The sequence below is a fragment of the Protomyctophum bolini genome (assembly GCF_963924005.1).
Source record: "Protomyctophum bolini genome assembly, chromosome: 20".
Taxonomy (NCBI): Eukaryota; Metazoa; Chordata; class Actinopteri; order Myctophiformes; family Myctophidae; genus Protomyctophum; species Protomyctophum bolini.
The window spans coordinates 23,715,796-23,730,454 of NC_137881.1; the positions used below are offsets into that span (position 1 = coordinate 23,715,796).

The following is a 14,659-nucleotide window of genomic DNA, read 5'->3' on the forward strand; positions in this document are numbered from 1 at the left end:
TCTGCATAGAGTAGGCCAATGTCTTCTTGTGATTAGTTCCTTTCCAAAAAAACGTCTCCCACTTTTGTCAACAATTTAAATGTTTGTAATCCATGTGAACGATGTAGACAGGGCTTAGACTTTAGACACACGACACACACCTTATTATGCAATGTACTCCAATAACCCGGGGGAGGGGGGGGCTAAACATTTAGACACACCCTTTTCTAGTAGCCAAGGGAGTGTGAAGATACAACCTCTCTTGTGCTGTTGCTGTTTTTTTTTTTTACCTTGCTATAGGGTCAAATGTCTTTGTGTATGTTAGGTTTAATATTGTTCAGTAAAAGGCTCCTGCATTCTTGAGTTTGTTCACAGTTCATATGTCAGCTCATAACTGTGAGGCCTGTATAATATTGAAGATGAATTTCACATCCTTTCAGAGACAAGCGAAGGTCTCCTCATCTACTTGTTGTTTTACCGGAACAGGTGGTAGTGGCTTCGTCCTGTGGAGAGGAGGCGGACAAGGCATTAGCTTAGGGAAGGGGAGGACAGTCAGCTTCATCCAGCTTAAGTGGTTAAAAACATCTCTTTCTATCTCATCCAATAGTGCAAGGCAGACTCTTCACATGCAAAGATACACACGCGTGCACACACGCGCAAATCCCCAGACTGTCTGGCCGACCAGAGGAATGTTTGATGATGTATTCCCTCCAGATGGCACACCCGTAATTAAGCCCAGATGGTACGCTCCACACATAATGACCTGTTCAACGCCACCTCTCACAGCTGTCCCCCGGAGCCGAGCAGGGGGAGTGTGCGCTGAACAGTGACTTGTTCTGGGTGCATGAGAGGCAGTGAAAAGCCGCCCTGGTTCTATCTTTTACCAGTGGCTCCCACATTGTTTTTAGCTCTAAACCCTAAAGAGAAACTATCCATCCATCCATCCTCAACCGCTTATCCGTAGTCAGGTCGCGGGGGGCAACAGCTCCACCAGAGAGCTCCCTCTCCATGAGAGCAACATTAGTAACTTCCTCCTGGGGGATCCCAGGGCGTTCCAAGGCCAGCGAGTCGATGTAATTAATCCCTCCATCTGATCCTTGGTCTGCCCCGGGGGTCTCCTCCCAGTGGGACGTGCATCGAGCACCTTCGAGGGGAGAGGCATCCTAACCAGCCCGAACCACCTATATGCTGGTGGTTGGAGTCGATGGACCCACACTAGTGAAAATAAATGATGTACAAGCCTGTAGATCGGATATTTTCACTACATCTAAAAAGTATTTTTCCCTTTTGAAAATCTTTTGAAATAATAATATTACATTTTCCCACTGGGAAACAGTGATCTTTGAGAGTGCTATAGTTGGGGGTGGGGTTACAGTGTGTGTGTGTGTGTGTGTGTGTGTGTGTGTGTGTGGGGGGGGGGGTTAGAAGACAGAAAGAGAGAGAGAGAGAGAGAGAGAGAGAGAGAGAGAGAGAGAGAGAGAGAGAGAGAGAGATAAATAAATTCATGATATAGGTCATAAAATATCTTCAAAGAGAGAGAGAGACACAGAAAGAGAGAGGTTACCATGGCTACAGACTGCGGGGTGGGGTGTAGATTCAGAAAGCATGGTAATCGTCTTTAATCCACAACCAAATGTAGTTTTTGCTCACGGTGCGAAAAACAGCTAGGGTTTTTGGGGGAACTATAAGCTACGACTATGATTCAGAAAATAAAATCAAATAGGTTTATGAATAAACCATGAAGGGGAGGGATTTTGCAAATCGACACATAATGTGATCTTTGGTACAGTATACTTATTGTAACACCTCCCCCATATATTTAACACACACACACACACGCACACACACACACACACGCACACACACACACACACACACACACACACACACACACACACACACACACACACACCACACACACACACACACACACACACACACATGCAGTTCGCACACACATGCACGGACGCACGCACTGTCTCCATTGTCTGTAGTAAATGCTGCAAAGAATCATGGGGGATGAGGTTATACTGACATGGAAATGGTGTGTGTGTGCGTGTGCGTGTGTATCTGCGTGTGTGTGCGCGTGTGCTTGTTTCTCACTGTGTCCTGTGACTCTATCGTGACTGCCTGTAACTGGCACTTACAGCCACAAACAATTATACTGGCTTCCTTTTTCTCTCTTTCTTCCTTTGTTAACGAAGTCAACTCACCCATGATTTAATCTTTATAACCACCTCGCTCTCTCTCTCTTTCTCTCTCTCTCTCTCTCTCTCTCTCTCTCTCTCCTCTGCCTTTGTAGTTCATTCTCAAAACCCTCCAAGGGTTCGATTTGTGAAATTCCTTTTTCTTTTGACAAAATTCAGAAATGTTGCCCAAAACAGGGAAACCCGGTTTAACCTATTAAATTAGCGTTGGCTATTCAAAAATAACAGATCTACCCAATATTAAAATTGTGAGAACTATACTGATTTAGAAGGCATTCGTAGAATCGGCCTCAGGTCTATAATGGGCTCTATCATGCATACATGCCATTTTGGAAAGAACTTGGGCCCCTTCCCTACTACCTTCACAGGTGTTACCGATGATACTAATGAAGGTTCGGTTCCATTCTGGTCAAACAGAGTCAGGGTGCTGCTATTGTGCGTGTTGGCTCACTGGAAATACTCAAAATCCCAGTTTCCACCGCCATGGCCTCACACCACTCCACACCGCCTACTTGTAGCACCGTTTCCACTGCAAGGAATTGGGCTAAGTAAGTGGTGGTACTAAATGAGTGCCTAAAAAGTACGCACTCCAGGATGGGGCTGAACGCAACATTTTAGTCTAGTTTTTATTTGTTGACGAAATGGCCAATATATTTGTATAGTCATCAAAGCGTAGTTTTTATTTGTTTAGTTTCTCTGTGAAAAAAGGCAGTCGACGACCATTTTTCTTCATAGTTTTAGTCGACAAAATAGACCCCCACCTCCATGCAGTCCATTCCACTGTGTTCTTGTGAAACACAAGGAACCGTGCGTCGGTCCATTCACTTCTGTTGGCTGACCTTACCTTTAATTTGCTTGAGTACAATTATCTGGCAAACCGCCTTCAGAACTGTGTGTAAGCAGTGGTGTATAAAACTGTACTTAATTAAGTACAATTCTGAGGTATTTGTACTTTACTGGAGTATTTCCAATGTCCAATACTTTTACTTCTACTCCACTTGTTAATTATTACAGAATATACATTACCACTCCGATACATTTCAGCCATTTTTTTCCTGTACGCTGTAAATTGTTCTTCAACGGGAGACAGATACCACAACCGCTCTACAGTACAAGTTTACAATGCATTGTTACTTTTGGTACTTTAAGAACCCTTTAAGTACATTTTGAATTTGAATATTTCTACATTGCAGTATTGATACTTCTAATTAAAGAAAATAAATTCTGAGTAGCCTACTTATTCCACCACTGCTTGTAAGTGAATTATTGGTGTGACATCATGCACACGCAAGTGAGCAACAACCGCACACGCACGCACGCACACACACACACACACACACACACACACACACACACACACACACACACACACACACACACACACACACACGAACGCACAAGGTTAGTGACCTGTATTGTATGTGTAATGTGATCTCATGCAGTATACCTCTCTCTTTCTGTTCTCATGGGAGGAAGACTCATGGTCTTGCTCCAGCATATTGACCTCTATCTCTCCATCTTTCTCTTGCTTTTCTTTTGTTCTCTCATCCAGTTTGTCTCTCTCTACCCTCTTTTTTCTCCACTGTTTCCCCCTCAACTCACTTCATTAAACAAGATCAAATGGTATAGTCAGCTTTGTGTGGAGAGAATAGAATGTCTTCATTGTCAACTAACCTGGTTATATAATGTGTTCTTAGTCAAATAACCATTTGAATAATCATTCACAGCTCAGCTGTACTTAATGTGACTGATTAGCCAAAAGTTAGTTAGACCCTGATGAAGACCTTCTAGGTCGAAACATGGCTAACAATAAATCTACATCTTTTCATCAAAGACGGAGTGCCGTGGAATCCTTTTCTGCAATTCACACCATTTGGGAAAAAGCAGTAGTATATATTACTTTGAAAACCCATTTTTGTGTTCCTCTTAGTCAACTAACCTGGGTAAAAGAATACATACTTAGTCACTGATCCAAGGCAACGTTTTTCATTGAATAGAAAACAATTAGGCAGGATTCTATGAGGTTGTGTTACTTACGGGTAGAACATCTCTTCCCTTCCCACTGTCATTTAAAACCTGCATGGCTTTGATCATTATAAGTATAAAAAGTATATGTCGACGTGTGGAGTACGGTGTTTGTCGAAGATCTAATTTGGTTTGTCTAGAAGAGGAAACCATGGCTGGTTTTAAAGTGGAGAAAGGACATGAATGTATTCAGACGGGAGTGGGCGTAAAGGGCGAACGTGATATTTTTGTGATCTGCAACCAAACAGTGTTGTGTACACATCACTTGTGACTGACTGACTGACTGACTGGCAGGCAGACAGACAGACAGACAGACAGACAGACAGACAGACAGACAGACAGACAGACAGACAGACAGACAGACAGACAGACAGACAGACAGATTGATTATTATTTCTCAATAAAGGCGTGTGTGACTCAGTATGATCCTGGGCTGCATTATGCTGTATAGTACACTGATACCTGTTAGCATCGGCCATCAGTGGAGGTCGATGGCTGATGATGGGGCTATAGGTGACACTCAACATGACATTGCTAGAATGGTTTGTGGGGGTTTTCTGTCAACGTAAATGTCCACCCTGCACTTATTGGGCTGGTGGTGACGCATGTCTCAGTTAGCCTGCTAGCACGGAGGAGGCTAACAGCAGTGCATGCAGGCCAAGACACACACACACACACACACACACACACACACACACACACACACACACACACACACATGCACACATGCACAACATACGCACACTATACACAACAAGCATATGCCATACACCCTATGAGTGGATTAGTCTACGCTGATTCAAATGTCAAATGCTGTCCCATCTCTCCATCTATCAAATTATCCATCTGTCCTTCCATCCATCCATCCATCCATGCATCCACCCATCCATCCATCCATCCATCCACCCACCCATCCATCCATCCATGCATCCATCCATACATCCATGCACCCTTCCTCCCTTCCCTCCACACTCCACATCCAGTCCCTCTCTCCTCCTCTATCCATCCCTTCATTCCCTCCCCTGTGCAGAAGAAAAGAAACCCCACTATACAGTCCCTTTCCCTCCATCTCTCCTTCCATCCATCCGTCCCTCTACTCTCATCCCTGCTCGAAGAGAAAAGGGACAAACACTCACCCTGTTCTGTGTGTGTCTCCATCCTGCCTTCAGTCCCGAGCCACCGCATCATGACAGCGATTTGCTCACTGTGTGTTGTGTGTGTGTGTGTGTGTATGTGTGTGCGTGGGGGGGGGGGGGGGGGGGGATCATCGTCACGGCAACACCAGCAGCCTGCAGCAGCACCAGGGCTGAGGGGGTGGATTTATGGAGGAGGGGCTTATACCTAATACTGCCTCACTGGAGAATCCACCAATAGCATGGCTTGAGGGAGGAGAGAGGGGATTGGGTTCTCTCTCTCTCTCTCTCTCTCTCTCTCCCTCTCTCTCACTCAAGCCCCCCCCTCCTCCCCCTGGTTTCTCTCTGTATGATTATGTTCACTATGGCAGCTCCAATCAGATTTTTGGGGGCCTTTACATATTGGAATCATATTGATCAATAAGTCTGAACGGCAGAAAACCTCATGGACACATTTGTTATTAGATTTTAATCACCCCTTGTTCCCAGTACTTCCCACTGCAGAAAACCAATCTGGATAGGAAATCTGATTTGTGCTTGTTTTGTATGACATCTAATGAAATCAAATCAAACCAACATTGGCAAGGGGAATGTAACCACTGGCACACAGGCACAGGAGTGACAAGACAGTGTGAGAAAGAGGATTTTTGGTTTCAAATAAATCTGAATAGGAAATTTGATTTGTGCTTGTTTTTCCTGTATGATGTCTAATAAATTCAAATCAAACAACATTGGCACAGTGTGTGTGTGTGTGTGTGTGTGTGTGTGTGTGTGTGTGTGTGTGTGTGTGTGTGTGTGTGTGTGTGTGTGTGCGTGCGTGTGTGTGTGTGTGTGTGTGTGTGAGACGCAACTTGGCATGTTGTAGCGCCACCATGAGGCTGATTTGAAAACTGTCAAGTGGCATTTCTTCCAGCCTATAGTGGGAATAGGCATGCACGATTCCTCAAAAGTTGCATAACTGATCTGACAGCTTGCCTATAGTCCTCTCCGACGCTGATGTGCATCACTTCAATGTCCACAACAAAAAGTCAGGCAGATCTGCATGTAGAAGCAGGTAGACATGCATGCACGTGCCTTTAAGCAAGAGTGAAGTCAAACCAATTATTAGAGTATACTCACAGGCAGTATGGCAGGAGTATTGGGATGATGGGGAGGTTGGAAGACACCTTTATAACATTCAGAGGCAAGTTGGTACGGAGAGGGTGGTGGCCACCACCCTCTCCGTACCAACTAGCCCGGGCTACGGAGTACATGCGTACATGCGTACGGACTAGTACGCATGTACTTCTACATTAATTGTAGGAAGTAGTGAGAGGAATCAGTTATATCGCCTGTTGAAAAAGGTTAAACATCAGAATTTTACATTGTCAGGTCTTCTAGGAAAAGAAGCAGGCAAAGTATATCATTATATTACTAAGTCTAAGTTCAATTAGTATACATAAGAAATACCCACTTGGTGAATAGAATGTAGCCCGGTAGGAGTTTTGGTTTATTTTATTGGTTTGCTGCACAATCCCTAGTACTACACAGTCCAGCTGGTGGCGGTAATGCACCTTGAAAGGTTTGCCAACCGCCATAAAACCGGAAAGAAGAAGAAGAACAGCTTTTATTTTGATAGCCCGTATCGATCCATTTCCCCCGCTGAGACGTGTAGTGCACGCATAGAGTTATTGTGCACGCTGTGTTGACGCACGCAGCCACAGAACTGATCTAGGTGGAAAGTCAACACACAACACAGGTCACAGGAGGTAAGATATATCTATATTATGATGAATTATTACCGCTGTTTAGTGTTTTACTGTATTTCTATTGATTCCATTAAAACGCTCTTCTGAAAGTGCATGAGGCGACTCAATCTAAACCTGAGCAAAGTACTGAACTAAACCCCAACAGAGGACATTGGAAGTTTGTTATTTATATTAAGTGCACTGCAGTTTGAAGATGCATACATTCATGTTTACGTTAACGTGGTTATACAGTGGTAGTCTGTTTATATTAATACATTCATCGCTCGTTTCTCTTATCTGCAATGGTCTTTTTTTTCACCAGAGGGTGAAATATGAACTTTGATCAGACTCTGACTGAATAGGAAGTTGTTGAAATTGAATTATATATTGCATTCAGTGCACAAAGTAAAACCTTAGTGCAAACTGCATGACGTAGGCACTAGGCAGTGTTTAATACACAACAGTTGTCATGTCGTAAGGCACTATAGGCAGTATTTAATACACAAGAGTTATCATGTCGTAGGAAGGCACTATAGGCAGTATTTAATACACAAGAGTGAAGAGTTGTCATGTCGTAGGCACTAGGCAGTATTTAATACACAAGAGTTGTCATGTCGTAGGCACTAGGCAGTATTTAATACACAAGAGTTGTCATGTCGTAGGCACTAGGCAGTATTTAATACACAAGAGTTGTCATGTCGTAGAAGGCACTAGGCAGTATTTAATACACAAGAGTTGTCATGTCGTAGGCACTAGGCAGTATTTAATACACAAGAGTTGTCATGTCGTAGACTCGTAGGCAGTATTTAATACACAAGAGTTGTCATGTCGTAGAAGGCACTAGGCAGTATTTAATACACAAGAGTTGTCATGTCGTAGACTCGTAGGCAGTATTTAATACACAAGAATTGTCATGTCGTAGAAGGCACTAGGCAGTATTTAATACACAAGAGTTGTCATGTCGTAGACTCGTAGGCAGTATTTAATACACAAGAGTTGTCATGTCGTAGAAGGCACCAGGCAGTATTTAATACACAAGAGTTGTCATGTCGTAGGCACTAGGCAGTATTTAATACACAAGAGTTGTCATGTCGTAGGCACCAGGCAGTATTTAATACACAAGAGTTGTCATGTCGTAGAAGGCACCAGGCAGTATTTAATACACAAGAGTTGTCATGTCATAGAAGGCACTAGGCAGTGTTTAATACACAAGAGTTGTCATGTCATAGGCACTAGGCAGTATTTAATACACAAGAGTTGTCATGTCGTAGAAGGCACCAGGCAGTATTTAATACACAAGAGTTGTCATGTCGTAGAAGGCACTAGGCAGTGTTTAATACACAAGAGGCGACTTCTCTTTATCAAGCCATCCAGGATCCTGGTGAATCATTCATGACCATGAAACATTTGATTCAGTGAAAAACAGGGGGTATTTATTAAATATAGTATGTCATTTAATTCAATATTCAAAAGTTTTTGTTTTCACAGAATCAAATGTTTTATGGTCATGATTCACCAGGATTCTGGATGGCTTGATTCTAGGCTTAAATTATTTTTTAACACAATGGAGTCTACAGGAACCATGGAATCAGAAAATGGCTGCAACTACTATACCCTATTACTTACTATACCCTATAGGGGCATGACACCACGTAGGCTGATTCTGTAGTTTGTTCTCCTGTAACGTTTAAAAAAACTACAGCAGGGTACTAAAAACATGTCTGGCTGCATAATAGTGACCTTATAGCACCCTGTGATGTAGATTTTAAGTTAATAGTGGGCGACTGGGCGTGTGTTCGAGGTGTACCACCACAGACAGCCAGTAGAAGTTGTCTCTTCTTCCCCATCAGAAGCCAACCCAAAGTGCCTTATTCAGTAAGTGGATCCACCATGAGCACCAGCACCAGCCACTCCGAGGCCAAGTATGAGCAGCAGCAGCAGCAGGAGGAGGAGGAGAAGAAGACAGCAGCGGGCGCCGTTCCCCCCGAGCTGCCCAGCGGAGGAGCCCTGGACGTGTACAGGAAGAGCGCATCGTTCTGCTGGAAGGACATGGTGCTGCTGATGGAGGGAGAGGACGTCAGCGCCTTTAAGGTGAATAATGTTAACCCATTCTGGACGGGAACCCCTTTTGGTGTTTTAAACATTATGTTATAGTTTAGCTATTGACAAATAGCAGATCTACAAGCTCATAGCTTGTAGGTCTGCTATTTTTGAAAAATTGTGAAAATATTTATTTCAGAAAACTGGAGGATTTAGAAGAATATTTTTTAATTTCAAGGTCAAAATGGATTAAAGATGGAGTGCCGACATTTCTGTACTATTTCTGTTTTCTACTGTATGTAGTTAACATTGCTCTAATCTAATAGACCCCCAGTTGATTTGATTTGTATAAAAAAACCTACCAATACTTTCAAGATTTAATTAAAAATGAACAGAAATAGCAGATGTACAAGCTTGCACCCTGGCAAGAAGTTACGCTCACACCTAATGTGAACTTGTATACCCCCCTCCTCTCGAATCTCGAATCTCTTTTTATCACTTACGTGTGTGTGTGTGTGTGTGTGTGTGTGTGTGTGTTCACACTCAGCAACGAGTGTTCAGGACGTTGGAGAGCGATCCCATCTTCGCCCGACAGCCTGGAGAAGATCTACCCATGGAGAAGATGAGGGAGCTCACCTTCCTCAGGTAACACGCACGCACGCACACGCACGCACACGCACAAACACACAGCCTGGAGAAGATCTACCCACGGAGAAGATGAGGGAGCTCACCTTCCTCAGGTAACGCACACACACACGCGCGCGCATGCATGCATGCATGCATACATATACACACACACACACACACACACACACAGTGTCACACGCACAAACACACAGCCTGGAGAAGATCTACCCACGGAGATGAGGGAGCTCACCTTCCTCAGGTAATACGCACACGCGCAAAAAAAAGGTTGAGCACCACTGACATAGAAACTTGGGTGTTTTCAGAAAACTGCAAAAATATGTGTGTAAACGGCATAGTGATGGAGGCCTGTCATTGACCCGTCCCATGGTTGGTCCACAGAGTGAAGCAGCTGTTCCGGTACGACTTCCTGACCCAGGAGGAGGTGATGTCCAACCCGCTGAAGGCGCTCATCTTCACCGACTGTCTGGGCATGTACGACTGGAGCCTGGTGGCCAAGTACTTCCTCAGTAAAGGGGTGAGTTCATATGTGCCAATGAGCCTGGAAACCAGACCAGAAAATACATACCCTGGGCAGATTAATACTGGCACTCCTCAGTTAGAATTTTCAGTGGCACTTACACCCGCCTTCTAACGAGAGCGCAAAATCTCTCTTGGAAGAGCCACCCATCGACTAATATAATATACGGCAACCTTCCCCGTGTTTCTTCACTAGTCCGATCCAGAAGAGCCGGCCACTGCTGACAATGAGGTTATACATATACATATATCTTCCCTTCTTCTCTGGAATCCTACTGCCTCAAAGCAGACCAGAGGTAGAAAACTGTTGTTCCCTGATGTCATCGCTAGGGACACATGCATCAGTAAGCAGGAACTGGGGATGGCAATGAAGGACCGAAAAGTCTGGCATGGCATTGTGAAATCCATGATCTCGACCGCGGTTGAAAAATTATGATGATGATTCAAAGTGAGACTTTTATTATTTTTTAATTTATTTTGTGAGGTTGGAATCTGTTTGTAACCCGCACCTTGAAAATAAATCTTCCACACCACTGCACTCTATACACCACAGGTTGAGAACCACCGGTCTGTGTGTGTGTGTGTGTGTGTGTGTTTGTGTGTGTGTGTGTGTTTGTGTGTGGGGCGTGTGGGGCGCGGCGCGCGGTTGATTCTGGATCAGCATGATTATGAATCCTAGATATCCAGTATCCGTTCTTTATCTCTTTGTTCAAGGCCAGTCTTCTTTTCACAAGGCCAAGGCTGGGTACACACTGAGAATGTTTTAGATCTGAGCTTGTAGATGTGCTATTTTAGACAAAGAGATTTATGTAGAGGATGAAAAGGAGCGGGCCAAGTACAGAGTACAGTACATAGAAGAGTCCTGGGAGACAATGGTCGATCTTGTACATATAGGGTTTAAGTACATATAGGGTTTAAGTGGTCATCATGGGTTCTTTATAGAACGATTGAAATAATTGTTTCTTTAATGGTATCACTCTGAAGAAGCACTTTTGGTTGGCACCTTTTACTGTGTCAGTAAAGCACTTACCCGTAAGTCCCAAGAGCATTATCACTCGTAGATATGAGTCATTAGCATGTCATTAGACAATAGGAAGTAATTATGGTGTGGCAATTTATAAATACAGGCACTTCAGGGTGCCTGATGCCTCTGCCGGTTAGTGCACACACAAACCATATCACTGCTGTGATACAGAAACCTTGCATCTGCATATTTAATCTTTAATGTTTTTGTTTTCTTTTTTGTTTTCCTTTTTATTTTATTTTTTGAAATTCATGCACTTTTATACTTGGTTGTAGGACAGTGTCACACAAAAGTAACGAATATATTGCCAATGTACAAGCTTATCGCTTAAAGATTGGCCTATAATGGAAAGCTCAAAATTGAGTGCTTTAATTGTGTCTGTGGCTTTTATAAATATGTAACCAATGAAGCAACAAGAGCTTGTGACTGAATAATAAATACACAGATCCATTAGATCAACACAAGTTATTTTTTTGTTAGTGTTTTTTCTTTGGACATACAAGGTTTCGGCCCGACTTGGAAGAAATACTGGACCTGGGTTTAAATCTGACTGCATTTTGTCACAGGTCTTTCCCCTCTCTGCCTTTGATCTCCTGTCTCTCTCCACACTGTCCTCTCTTAAATAAAATATGTACATGACACGCTCCTCTCCTGTGTTTTTCTCCAGATGTTCGGTCAGACGGTTGCCAACTCTGGGTCAGAGAGACACAGGAAGTTTGTGCAAGACACAGAAGACATGAATGTAAGCATTACTATCATGCACAACTTCGCTGCGACGCGTTGTGAGCGTGTACAGTAGATTGACTATTTTCAGCAAGTGTAGAATCATCCATTATGACACCATCAAGGCCCGCCAAAATTCTAGACAAAAATATTATGATATTTAGTTAAAAAAAAATTAGACTAGTAAAACATTCCAGGTGACTAAAACGAAATGAAAGTTATTCAAAAGACTATGATTTAAAACTAAATACAAATTTGCTGACAGAGCTGTTTTTCTGTGTCCAGGTCTATGGGTGTTTTGCTCTGACCGAGCTGAGTCACGGCAGCAACACCAGAGCAATGAGAACCACCGCTACCTATGACCCTAGCACACAGGTATGATCCTAGCACACAGGTACAATCCTCCTAGCACACAGGTACAGTCCTCCTAGCACGCAGGTATGATCCTAGCACACAGGTACGGTCCTCCTAGCACACGGGTATGACCCTAGCACACAGGTACAATCCCCCTAGCACACAGCTATGACCCTAGCACACGGGTACAATCCCCCTAGCACACAGCTATGACCCTAGCACAAAATTGTTTAAAATTGTACATAGCGGGACACTTGAGGAATGGAGGGGAGGAAATGGAACTGGTATGGTTTCAAAATATATATTTTGTCCCTCTACCCTGTAGGAATTTGTCGTCAACTCCCCAGACTTCGAGGCTGCCAAGTTCTGGGTGGGCAACCTGGGGAAGACAGCCACGCACGCGGTGGTGTTCGCACAGCTCTACACGTCTGACGCAGTGTGCCACGGACTGCACTCCTTCGTCGTGCAGGTATTTATTTATCTCGGCAGCAGGCAAATATTTCTTGATTTTCTCCAGTGCCGATTGTTCTGTTTCTTTCTCTCTTTCTCTCTCGCTCTCTCTCTCTCTCTCTCTCTCTCTCTCTCTCTCTGTATAGTTGCTGTATTGTTTTATTGTTGACATGTTTTTCTTTTATTGTTGTGAAGCACTTTGTGACTCTGGTGTCTGTGTACAATGTACTTACTTACTATTTTAACCAGGCAGTCTGTAGGTCTACTGTGTGTCCACAAGATGGTGCTGCAGCTCAATTACATCTCTGGGTTGCCTCGTTTCTGTTCAGTAGTTCAGCTTGGTTAAAGGCACTAAATGTACCATTTACCTTTTTAATTACCGTTTATGATGGCTTCACAATACATTTTTGAGATAATTGTACTTTACTGGAGTATTTCCAAATTGCAATACTTTTACTTCTACTCCACTACATCTCGGAGGGAAATATTGTACTTTTTTCTCCACTAAAATTATTTGACAACTTTAATTTACTTTGTAGATTTTGATTATTATTATTATTACAAAACATTGACCACTTCAGTCCTATAAACTTTCAGGCCATTTGAAAGTAGCTGGTCCACAGCTTGTATATCTGCTATTTTCCAAAGCTTTAAAAAAAAAACAACAACATTTGAACACTTGTCTCTTCTGCATAAAGAGTACTTTCCACGTTGGCGCTTTAAGTACATTTGGATAACATTTATACTTTTACTCATTTGTAATTCCAGAGTTTGCAACAAAGTAATTCTACAGCGCAGTGCTGATTTAAAAGGTTAAAGTCCTACTATTTGTCACATACATTGTAAGCCATACATTGCTGTATGCAATATCCTTTCTCCGCATTTGACCCATCTCTTGGAGCGGTCATTTGACCCATCTCTTGGAGCGGGAAGCTGCAGCCGTGCCGCGCTCGGGAATCATTTGTAGTTGATCCAACCCCACAATCCAAACCTTGGTGCTGAGTGCCAAGCAGGGAGGCACTGGCCCGGGTCCCGTTTTTACAGTCTTTGGTATGACCCGGCCGGGGATCGAACCCCAACCTCCCAGTTTCAGGGCGGATACTCTAACCACAAGGCCACTGAGCTGGTTAGACATGTTTACAGTACTTAAATAAGTAGTACTTAACGTGTGAGTACTTCTTCCACCACTGATGAAAGTAGATTGGATATTTTGGTCATGTGATACCGTCGTACAACCCAGTATAAACTATAGGCTCAAGTGGCTCAAGTACCAAGTTAGCACCGAAAAATGCTTTTACCCTCGGTTTCTTTTCTTTTCAGATCAAACACGATATTAGAGCGCTGTATTTTATGGACCATTAGTGATGTTGTTTTTACCTTTTAAGGTCACAAAGTGTACCGTGTGTGCAACCATGTGTAGTGTGGCACATGGACAGTAACCCAGTCATAAAAACAATCTATAAAATATCGCCGCTGTCGGGTGGAAACCTCGCATGTCCAAAATCATTGCGTTTCAGGAAACGGAACGACAATTTTCAGAAATAGTGAAAATGGCCGATCTACAAGCTAAAAACGTGTCGCGTTGCAACACGTTGTGAGCTTGTAGATCGGCTATTTTCACTAATTTTGTGTGACACTCGATGATGTAGCACTTTAAGTGACATATGGAGTTATGGACATATAAGAGGTTTCTGCCCGCCACCGACGATATACAACAGGCGGATCTCAAGCGAGAGATTTTTTCCAGGCTATTAACAAGTGACAGAGTGCAGCGCTGTCCTATTTAGTCTCAATAAATGTCTCATAAAGTGTATTAAAGACGGTTTAACACTA

The 14,659-nt window shown here is 43.3% G+C and overlaps 1 protein-coding gene across 3 annotated transcripts in view; it reads left to right on the forward strand.

Moving 5' to 3' along the window:
* The first annotated feature begins 7,026 nt into the window (after nucleotides 1-7,026).
* The window catches only part of acox3 (acyl-CoA oxidase 3, pristanoyl), a 60,078-nt gene continuing 52,445 nt past the window's right edge, over nucleotides 7,027-14,659 (forward strand). Inside the window, exons 1-7 of one of the 3 annotated variants that reach the window (XM_080792701.1) lie at nucleotides 7,027-7,092; nucleotides 8,922-9,162; nucleotides 9,659-9,756; nucleotides 10,138-10,273; nucleotides 11,967-12,041; nucleotides 12,308-12,397; nucleotides 12,702-12,845. In XM_080792701.1, coding sequence (XP_080648827.1) covers nucleotides 8,962-9,162; nucleotides 9,659-9,756; nucleotides 10,138-10,273; nucleotides 11,967-12,041; nucleotides 12,308-12,397; nucleotides 12,702-12,845 — 744 coding nt within the window. In that variant the 5' untranslated portion in view covers nucleotides 7,027-7,092; nucleotides 8,922-8,961. Of the gene's footprint in view, nucleotides 7,093-8,921; nucleotides 9,163-9,658; nucleotides 9,757-9,816; nucleotides 9,852-9,980; nucleotides 9,998-10,137; nucleotides 10,274-11,966; nucleotides 12,042-12,307; nucleotides 12,398-12,701; nucleotides 12,846-14,659 lie in introns of those variants that run through there. The other 2 variants (XM_080792702.1, XM_080792703.1) reach the window with 2 other exon arrangements.